Genomic DNA, 11,811 nt, shown 5'->3' with positions numbered 1-11,811 from the left:
ATCGAGCAATGATTTGGTTTTTTATGTCAATGTGGCCACAGGAGGCTAGACAGACAAGAAGAGTGAGAAATACAGAAGCTGACAGCTAGTGTGAAAAGGAAAGAGCGCGAAGCTACAGTCTAACCTCCCTGTGATCCAGACGGAAAGCTTACCACTGTTTAACAACAACAACAAGGCTCTTTAACCCAGTCAGTATCTGATATCCGAGGCAAATACTCTTATGTTGCCCTGCAGTGTTATTTTCTAATGTAAATATTTCATATACACAACAGTCTTAGTATAGATTTTTTAAGAGAGCTGTGAACACGTGGAACAACTTGAAAAATGAACTTAGTGCTCTCTAGTGGACAAACCATGCAATGATTCATTCAAATAAACCTATTTCACAGACACCATTTAGAAATGAAACTGGGGTTTAAAAAGTAGTGAGGGCCAGAACTGTTTGTTTTAATGTATCACATTTAAATTACAGCACTTCTGATCCAATGACCCAAAGAAAAGGCTACACTTCTGCAGAAACCAAGTCCTAGAGTTGCAATATAATGAAAACCAGAAACTGTAATGAATTTATTCTGTACACTTCCCCATTCTGAAATATAGAAGACGGATGCTGAAATAAAAATAACAAAATACATAATTATTCCTTTGAAATTAAAACAGCACAAAGTAAAAGTCACTTACTCGATTGCTGTGGTTCTGATTCACTACTCATGCCTAAGCCAATCAAATATCATTACACACTGATTCACCTCTCATTTTGAAAAAATAAAATAAAATAAAATAAAATGTAGATCCAGACTTTAGTGATGTTATAGTTGGTTAAGGCCATGTATGAAATTGTAGGCAAACACAACTGTTACTAATGGCATTAATGAAGATTCTTTACATGATATCTCATTAATTACATGGTAACACTGGGAGTTTAATCTTTGTATAGTATCACATTTAAGTCAGTGTAACAAAGAGCCAAAAACACAGGATCAAAATTGGGAAGCACATTTGATGACAACAGTGAGGAATAATTATATGGTAACTTTCAAAAACATAATTATGCTTTCAATATTTGGATTAATAAAAAGTAATACGATAACATTAATATGCTAACTCGATAACAGCAATATTTCAAAAAGTAAGGAAAATTGTGTTTAATCAATTATTTCAACAAATCTGATACCGTTGGACATCCTGTTCATTTCCCCTAAAATGTCCCACATTTGTAAGGAAAATGCATTTGTGGGTGGAGCAGCAGAGTTCAATATGTGGATGGCGCCCATGAAAAACATGACAAATCTTCTCTGTCAAACTCGAAATGACCACTGAGAAAAACATTCCAGGTAATACGGTTATCCAGTTACAGCAGTGATTCTTCACTGGTGTATGGAAAGCACATGGTAAACTCAACTGAGTGTTCAAACGGATAGATGTTTGGACAACATATAGATATTATTTAACTGACAGTGTACACAGCCAGGTGTCTGTCTAATGGGAGAAATGAGAGAAAGATTATGTCATCCCATTTCCTCTTTCCAATCAATGTGACTGACAAGTAATAGCAGGAAAGTACCCTGCAAGACATAAATGAGAGATAACTGCAAAAAAGACGGGAACAGGGAAGGAAAAGACTCCGAATGACAGAGTGAACACGAGATAGTTGAAGAAACCAATGCAGAGATGGGAGTGTGCTGTCCTTTCTGATTGTCAGTAAACCCACTGCGCTTCACTCCCCGGCTCGTTCTGTGCAATTTGCCTGACATATTGCTCCTGTCTTTTTGAAGATATATTCTTCCTCTCCCAGGAAAATGGGTGAAAATTAAATCTGGCAAAACATAAACTGTCCGGAAAACCAATCGAAGTTTGTTTCCATTTACTAAACCACTTGTCAAGCAGAGAACTAAATAGTCTCCTGTCAATATGTCAGTGTTATTGGGTAAATTATTTATTATTTGTTTATTGATTGCAACTGTTGTCTCGCTATGTAATTCTATTTCTCCACTGATCACTTGCCCATGACATCAGGAAGAAAGTATAAGGCCAATTCACCTTGTATATAAAGTATAAGCCAGGGGTCGAAACATTAGTAAACCTGGATTTGTAATGTGTGTCAGAACATGGTCATAAAAGGAAAGGAACTAAGATGAAAGGGAAAACAACAGATCTCAAACGGAGGTAGTGTAGCTGCACAGAGTCAAACAGAGGTGGAGTGGGTGTTTTCTCCAGGAAGATGAAAGGCCTTTCTTGGCTGCAGAGCTGAAACAGCTCCAGTGTTTTGTGGGGCACTTCCAAAAAGCCTTTTTGAGAAAGGCGATCATAAATGAGACAGCTTTAGGAGTGAAGCTCCAACAGCATGGCTTTATGTAGTGACTGAATTATTAAACCTTTCAGCAAAGACGGGAAAAATGACTCTTGCTTTAATTATGTAAGTGCTACAGAATCTAAAAGAAAGGTAGGACACATCAAACACTGTCGCATAGCGAATTCATGCTTAAGGAGCTATTAATCTTCTCTGTGAAGCAAACAAAAACCTCAAGCTTGGAAATGAACAAAATTAACACACACAGTGGATAAAAAGAAATAAACAAATCTCTTTGAATAAAGTAATCTCTGTTACACTTTCAAAACTACCAAACGCCAACATGTGAGTCATTTAGGGAACACTACAGCAGCCCACAGCCACAGCCAAATTCTCACATAGTGGGAAACACTGCAGTGCACAGCTATAAAAAGCAGTGTAAGTAATTACTGAAAAAACAGAACAAGTAGAGAAAAAATATTTAAGGCACACCAACATACTATGTAGTACATCCACTCACCAGCCAGTTTATTAGGTACACCTTACTAGTATCAGTTTGGAACCCCTTTTGTCAGAGGTGCTTTACTTCAAAGAGGTGCCGGACAACACATTACAATACTGGTACCATATGATACTGAAATCAACTTTCTTTTCCATTCAGAGCTTCAGTAGGACGCCTTCACCATGCACCGAATGTATTGAGTTACTGGCTGATTAGATATTTGCCCTAACAAACTTTAGTAAGGGAAAGAAGCAGCCGACATCATAAGGTTCAGAAAAGAGAGCTCTATTATGAAGCTATCAAAAATGTGACCACCATTACCAAAACAAATGTTTGCATTAGAGTAAAAATACAAAAAAAGTAAAAAATGTTATACATCTTGTCATGATTAACCATCATGTTACTTTACACTGGATATTTCCTTCAGCTAAGAAGCAAACACAGCACAGAAATGCTTTGCATTAGGCAGGCAATACATTTAAACAAGAAATACATTTTTGTATAGCGTAATAAATAAGGGGATAGAGGGTGATAAAGGCCAGTCACAGCAGGAAAACTTTCATCATCCAGAATTTTACTTGGCCTCTGTGCTCGTGTTGGACAGTGTCAGTGTAAATGAACTGGCCTGCCTGCCCAGTCATAAACACCACTGACACAGAGGAGAAGCAGATGGGCCTCTCTGTCAGATCCTTGTCCTTCCTCCTCTTATCCATGTTTCCATTCAGTCTATGCCCTGAATGTTTCCTAGTGTGAGCTGTACTTTAACACGTTCATCCTCGGCTCGCTCTGCCTCTTGCTTCTAAAGTCACTCCTCAACTCTCAATCTTCATCTTCTTCACTTTCTCGTACACACACAAATCATGAACACATGCACAAACACACACACACCAGCTCCCTCTCTGCAGTGTATTCTGCCAGATAGCGGTCTGTTGTGTACAGTACAGTCATCTGTTTGTGAGTCACTGACCGCCACACAGACATACTGCAGTGTGTTTTCCTGCTAGAGCTCAATCTACCTTTATTCAGAAGGAAACACAAGGAAGACAAATATTACAAAATATATGGAAATTGCACAAATACGGAACCAGAAACCTTAAAGGTGAGGCACAGAATTTCAGATAAAAGGAAATTACATATTGCAGGCTAATGAATGCATGGACGGACTCATGATTTAGCAGATGGTTGGTGGGGAAAAAAATCAGCACTTACATCACCTGGTGTTACTCCATGCGCACTCCTACTTTTCTTCATCCTGAGGGATGCGCAGCCAGACTCTCCGTCTCTGTGTCAGATCCTCCAAAAATTCAGTTCTTTCCTGCGTCCTGTGCTGTGGGCAGCTTCACCAATATGCCTGCACACGGGAAGCAGGGAGGGTGTGGGAAACAATGTTAAAGTAGCAAATTCCAAAAGTTATTCTGCCTCAATCATAGTAAATCTGTCTGCATTTGATGTCAGACTTGCTTTAGCCTTGCATCAGACTTGAACAGTTTTGACCGGCTATGTGGTGTACATGCAGTGAATAATTTGATACAAAGAAACAACCCTGCATGAGCTGTGATACATTGCTTTTCTATACGCATTTAAAAATCAGTGATTTACCAATTCCATCATTTGGATAAAAAGCATATAAAAGGTAATATAAATTAAAGGCAGTAAAAACCCTTCAGAAAACTGTAAGACACAACTGGAAAGCTTAGCATACTTTCAGTGTTAATGCTAAAGCAACAACAATCACGTTTACAAGCATTCTATCTATGCCAGCAGTGTGGCTTAGAGAGGCAATGCCATTATGTTAGCCTTAGTTAGTCATTGTGAATCAGAATGAAATACATTTATTTGTTACCATCAAATTTTCTACAGACATTCTTGGTCTCAAGAAATAAAGCCTAGGGCCTTTTTTCGAATGGTCATAATGAAAGTGACATTCCTTACTGTAAGTGAAATATCTTTGACAACTATTGGATGGATGGACACAGAATGTGATCATGTCTTTGTTCTGATCGCTTGCTGATCACATATTCTGTATCATGTGCCCCTCTTAGTCTTGTCTTTCTTAAAACCGCACACAAGCCTCTTAAATATTAAGTGTTTAAACAAGCACTACTGTAAAAAAAAGGGTTTGTTAAAAAAAAAAGAACCACGGTTTGTTTTTTTATAGTATGCTAAGAATTACTCATTAGTTAGGGGTGTGATACATACAGTTGTGCCTGAAGGCTTTTTAGTGAGATGCTGCTCACTGCAGAGCCCAGGACTGTTTGTCGGAAAGTCTTTCACGCACAAGCTAATATAGTGAAACGGTATATTTTCCAAATCAACACACAGGATTTGAACCCCAGTTTCTTGGGTGAAGGCACTGATTAAGCCATTCATTTCCCACATCATACCAATAATTTGTACCTTGCCACTTGAAACTACCTCATCTAACTTTCATCTAACTGAAAGCAGAATAAAGGATTTTGAAAATGATCATGGTGTGATCGTATCCAGCATCTATGGAGGTCCGAACATTCTGACCTCAACAACGAACAATATACACTTTTATACCCATTAGGTTAAAGTCCCCAGCTGTCTGATAGAGGACATGCATTGCTGTTAGCAAATGAGTGGCACCCGACTTGGTCTACAGAGCTGGCCTAGGTCAAGTTCCACTCATTTGGCTTTGTAGTGAGTATCACTTTGACTGCTTGCTTTTAACCCAGTTCCAGTTTCTGCCAGCTTCTCTGAATGTAGTGACTGCGCCCTCATCAATTATAGAACAACCACAGCTGGTGGAAAATCACCACAAGGCAGGAATGACTGACAATGTGACAGACATAAATCAATGTTTTCCATGTCATGATTGATTCCCACAGTGTGGCACCCACATTAACCTGATTTTGGCTGGCACTGTGTCCTCGCTGTTTTGTCAAAGTTTGGTTTAGTTTCCGTTTTGGTTCATTATATTTCAGACGATATTTTAAGGAGATCAGTAGATTGACAACTGAGGCTCACTGTCAACAAGGAGCCATTATATAGATGTACTACTGTTAAAAAAAATGTTTGTCACAATCTTACTTTCAAGTCTTGCTCCTTGCCATTTGCCTTAATAAGAATTTCAGGGCTCTGTCAATGCATCTAAGGAAGGGAAAGCCCTTTGAGGCTTGAGCATTTGAGCATGAAAGAACTCTCAATCAAAACATCAGTGGACTTAAGACAGTAGATTACACAGCCTCCACTTACTAGAGAGAGAGAAAAAAAGCTTCCCCTGACCTCCCATTCTCACAGCCTCAGCAAAAGATCACCCCCAGGGGTTGGTCTCTGCCTCTACAAATAATTGATTGTTGATGTGAAGCGGGTACCAGAATGCATGGTCATGAGGCAGCACTCAAGATAGGGATTGTAAGAATTTGGCATGGACTTGAAGAGCACATCAGAGAGCATTGTGCTATATGGATATTATCATTGCATTAAGGGGAAAAAATAACAAAAAATCTTTGCTTAATCTACAACTCGAGAGCAATGCGCGAGTCATGGACAGCCTTGGCTTTACCGTAATCAGTCACTGCACAAAACAAAGCTGCCTAAAAAGCTTCAAAGTACACTATAAGTGTAAAATTTCCTAATCAGATAAACTCCATTAGGGGGGCAAATCAAGATATGTGTAAGACAGCATAACAGTACACTGCCTACAAAACATAATTTACATTCCCTACAAGGTGTGATGATACATGATTTTGAGATACATGATAAAGTGCACCAATTAGATTATTAAAATTGTAGTTAGCGATACTATATTTTGTGTGGGGTCTATGGTTTCCTGTCACAGTCCATGTGAACATCAAATAAAACAAAAGCATTGAATTGGGGAAGCAGGGAAATGCCTTAATGCTGTAAGAGCATGCACAGTAAATGGGAAGTTCACAATATTAACAAAAACTAGCATCTGCAATCAGAGGTCTGCATGGCCGAAAACGAGAAGTGACAAAATTCAGCCATCTGACGAGTTAATCTATGTCACACAGCACCCATGAACAATGGAGAGCTGTGAAGGGTGAGTCATTAATTGAAAATAGCTGGTCACCCACACAAAGGTACCTTTTGTGGTGGTAAAACAAAAAGGGGTAAAGAAAGCATGCGTGGAACTGTGTTAATATTACATTCAGTTACTCTGAAGTCCAACAAGGGGGGCTTTTGAAGCCATCCATGTGTCACAACCCTGAAGGAATAACTTTACATTTATCATTTACTAACACGCAAAGATTTGCTTAGATGACATGTATTTGTTTGGCAAACTGACTTCATTGACCTAGCATTGAACTATTCTGTGTTGAATTAAATTAATGTGTGAATGCCAAATGGAGAAGCTAGCACTGGTCACAGGACAAGACAGCTGTCGACATTAGGTTCCATTTGACTGTTATGCCCACCCACGTTTATTCCATCTAAATCCCACTGAATGCACTTTATTCAGTCCTAAAGAACAGCAATTTAAACATGCAGGCTGTTCACAGATTGTATCTCATCTATATGACCAAATGCAAGAGGCTGAGTGCTCTTGTTTTACTGCGTCAGGAAGATAACAAAGACACAATGTTTTTTTCCTCCTGTCATTTCAAATCATAGGATAAACATGCAAAAAAGGGAACTGAAACTCATCCAAATGAAGACTAAGTCAGAGCCACCTGCAGTTTCATTTAAGCCAAAAGACATCAATATGTTATTGTAGGGTGATTCAAATGAAACAGCTCAATGATCGCACACTGCATTTCAAAAACATTTGCACACTTTATCTGTTGAGTCTAATGTGGCAGATATGTAGCTGAAGGTTTACGGCAATCACTATTTACAACCTTCAAAGAGCAAACAGACGACAAGAAAAATAAATAATCAGGCCTCCTGGAGAACAATATCTCCAGAGTCATTTCTTTAATTTGCACAGTTTTAAGGTTACTTACTTACTTATTTATATTTGCACAAGCCTGAAAAATAGTACATGTTGTTGGGCATAATGCTAAAAAAAAAGCTGTTTTGTAGATGTAACAGCTTGAGAAAAATGACAAGCCAAAGTTAGACCCGTTCCCAAGAGGAGAGACACATATGCATTACAAATGGAATTTCAGTGAAAACTATCTAAGCTAGTGACAAGTACTTGCTTTTTTCCCAGAACTTCTGGAATATCTACTTGCCAACTGGAGTAAATGTATAGACACTATTTATAGGCTTCCTGGCTTCATTAAAAAGACAATCACAGAATGTTATATATGATTGAAGAACATCAGCTTTCACAAAAGCACTCCAGGCACCATTTTAGAAAGATCCATATTAATGTAATTCCTACAGCGCTGAATATGATACCAATCAATATTTGCCAGGCTCCTTCAGCACAGAGTTGATCTGTTAATTTCCTCTGAATGTACAAGGTTAAGAACTGCATGTCAAGAAAAATACTTGTTAGACGGTTGCAGCAAGTTTTAGGCAGTCTTATTTTTCTATTTTTATCCATCCGTCCCACACTGTGTGTGTAGGCTTGTTCTACACACAAAGCAGTTGTTGCACTTCATGCAGGTGTACTTATATTTACAAAGTTAGAGCACACTGAAATAATTATGTCCACAAATATGAATAACCATTTCATAGAAAGATACATTGTTACAGATCAGAAATATGTCAGAGGCAATTTTCTACACAGGCTTAAAATGTTTAGACCAAGGAACTGATTAGCTGAAAGTAATCTGTAACTATTATCTGTAACTACAGTACTATTTAGATAACTCACTTTTTAAGCAAGCTTTCAAGCAAAATGCTGCTTGTCTCTACCAGGGGTGCCACCAAGGAGGGGCTAAGGGGGGCACTGCCATACTTAACTTTAATAGCAGAAAATTAACTAGGCATAACACTCCTTTCTCTTTCTTTTTTGCCATATTTTACAAGGACCTATATTTGGCAACAGCATAATAAAACTAGAAATCTGTTTTGGTGTGCCTTCAATAAACAATTGATTAAGAATGAAACACAACTGAATGAACACAACTACAAGTGTTATAAACATTTATCAAATACGTTATGAAGGAAGAAACCTCTCAAAGAGTAATAGTTTTACATTGTTTTTAAGCTTCAATCAACAACTGAATTTCCTAATGTTAATGAGCATTTCTCATTTTAGACTGCTTGCAGTTGAGAGCTCTAAACTAAGTCACATTTGCATTCAGTGCAAAAGCAGATTCAAGCAGAAATGAGCTTTTCAGACGAGCGAGGACTGAGAGGAGTTTGTTGAGGAGGGAGAGAAACAACACACCAATTTGTGGCAGCTGAAATATGACGTCACTGTGGAGGCCAGGGAACCCACTGCCCTACTGTACAGACACAGAAAGCCAGAGACACAGAGAGAGAGAATGGGTAGGCCAGACTCTCTGAGCCTGTTGGTACTTGTAGATTGTTCTTCTCTCACAGCATGTGCTTGTTATATTGGCACTGTGAATAACAGTAATGGGGGAGGCAGACCGATTTCCAGCTTTGTTGTCTTACAGACTGACTTGATTGGTTTAAAAACATAAATACAAATAAATAAATATTTCATGCAAAAATACCTACCTTAAATAAGATACCTACAATCACCCTCGTGTACTTATCATGTGTAACTAGCAGACTAGCACAAATGACTCATTTATTCATATTCAGCATTCATTAAAAATACTTTTTTTATATTTGGATGAAAGAAATGACAAAAAATGTTTATTTCATCATGAGCCTTAGATGTTGTGGATTCAGACAAAAAGAACAAAATTACACATAATTGATGGGGATTGGACTCTGGACACATGGCAGCAGTGACTCTGGATGAGTCACTCCTAAGAGTTTCTGACAAAACCAGCAATAATTAGAGAGAGTGCCAGCTTTGAAAAAACACTCACGCTGATTACCCCATCATATTCAAGTCGCTTTAATAACATGCACTCAGGTATTGTTACTGAAGTACTGTCGGTGTCAGCTCTTCATCAAGTATCCATTTACAAGAGGAAACTTGGTGTACCAACTACACAGGCTAAAGCTTTTAGAGTGAAAAATAACAGCTGACTTGGGGAGTAAGGCGGTAACAGAAGGCTTGGCATGGTGTGCAGGATTCGGAGGTGGGGGTGGAGATGGTTCACTGATACGGCCTTTGGTGAGCATCATCACTGGCAACATCCATGTAAACATAACCACAAATCCAGAAATGAATCATTGTGAAGCTTTGATATGCCCTCTTGGGACATACTCCTTAAATTGAAGTGCACAAATTCTTTACAAAAAGTTTCACGTTATCTTGGGGAACCATTTTCTCTTTTCCACCAGCACCTATACCAATATCTGTTCTGCAACGAGAACTAACTAGCCAATATTTCCTTCGTTTGTTGTTGTTAGTATATTCAGGGTTTCTTGCTTCAGATCTGGCCTTTAACAGGAATCTATACACAACTATGTCCACATACTTTAAATTCACTGAGCCTGTGTTACCTTACATGACAGATGTCTGATTTTTCTTTTATATATTTTGGACCATTTCATAAACAAAATATATATATTATATTTGAGTAAACAAAAACAAAATTGATTAAAAAAATTATTGAAAATATGGAATTTAAAACCTTATACTGATAAGCAGATGCCTTCAAATTGCTCAATTTGTCAGACCAACATTTTAAAACCACAATTTAAGGCACTTTAAGAAATCATTTAAGAAAAGTGGGAAATCTGAGGGGAGGATTAGTTATGTATTTTTTCTTGAAAAACAATTTCACACATCATATTAATACCTACCGCATATGAATTCTGAAAATGTCACGTAGTACAAATGCCCATAACCCCATCGCACTGAATTATGGACTTGATATAAAATTATACCGAGCAATTTCAACAAGCAACATACTGCAAGCAGAATTCCTCTGCATGGAAACTAATAGAAAAATATATAATACTCTATAATACCTATAAAGTGGATTCTGGCCACAATATTTCCTCTCAGTGACTGTAAAGGTGTACTTACAGAAGGAGCTGTTCTCCTTGAGACCGTGGTGAACGGGCGAGCAGGAATTCACATCAGCAAATTTTCGACCTGAAGGAGAAACAATGTATGGATTATAACTGGACTGATCACATTTCACTGTGAAATCTTTGAGAAGGAAAAATGCTGACTGATCACAGTATTTTGGTCAGTTGAAACTATACAATTGATTGTAGACCAGCACCAATGGTCCATGATATATCTCTTAGGGGAACCATATACCATATTCTGTGCTTGTGCATTCAATCATGCATGCAGGGATTTCCAGTCAGCTGGAGTTTCCACCCAAACATGACAAACACCGGCTGGAAGCCAAACATCACAGTTCAGCGACAAGAAAGGCAGGACAGTAACAACATCATCATTAGTACCACCAATTAGTATCCATAATTGACTGACCTCATCCAACCCTGACTTCACTGCTTAATGGGTTGACAGGTTTTGTTAATGTGGGTCTATCCAAGTTTTCTATCACACCATCTACAGTTCACAAATACTCCCTTTCTCGCCACCCACACAATTGTCACAAACTCAGACATAAATCAAACTCGCTTGTTTAGGAGAGAAATCACTAACTTTGATTTCTTAGGTTAGACTCAGTAAAGTGCGTCTAACCTGAGAATCTAAGAATGTTTTTAGTGTAACGCACACACACACTAAAAAAATTGAACAAGTCGACTGTCAACAGGAAGGGAGATGCCCACAAAGAAAAGTCACCGGAGAGATTAAGGAGCAGTCTGCGCAGAGACACGAAAACTGCGTGATATGACTAAATCAAAAGACCTTTCAGTGCAACTCAAGACATCCGAGTGTCGATCGTGTTCCACCCAGAATAGCCTCGGTACAGCTCAAATTACGGAAACCTGTCATCTGAACGTCCTGAAACTCCTTTTTTCGTAAATATCTGAAATAACTAATTCCATTATCCTTTCCTGTACATATTTTAAAGGGATGCTGCACACATTTATCAAAACTTCAAAAATGTCGCGTGGGCTATTG

General features: G+C 38.3%; 1 protein-coding gene across 1 annotated transcript in view; it reads right to left on the bottom strand.

Moving 5' to 3' along the window:
• LOC146613798 (3',5'-cyclic-AMP phosphodiesterase 4B-like) overlaps window positions 1-11,811 on the bottom strand; it is a 42,462-nt gene that overhangs the window by 30,447 nt on the left and 204 nt on the right. The window contains exons 2-3 of the mRNA XM_085378735.1: window positions 10,795-10,863; window positions 4,002-4,143 (exon numbers count right to left, since the gene is read on the bottom strand). Of these exons, the coding sequence (XP_085234861.1) occupies window positions 4,002-4,043 (42 nt within the window). The 5' untranslated portion in view covers window positions 4,044-4,143; window positions 10,795-10,863. The remainder of the gene's footprint in view (window positions 1-4,001; window positions 4,144-10,794; window positions 10,864-11,811) is intronic.

Source organism: Diplotaxodon limnothrissa, linkage group LG18, assembly GCF_057381915.1.
Source record: "Diplotaxodon limnothrissa isolate DT_005_m linkage group LG18, D_limnothrissa_male_GT1.1, whole genome shotgun sequence".
Classification (NCBI taxonomy): Eukaryota; Metazoa; Chordata; class Actinopteri; order Cichliformes; family Cichlidae; genus Diplotaxodon; species Diplotaxodon limnothrissa.
This window is presented reverse-complemented; position numbering and strand designations above follow the sequence as displayed.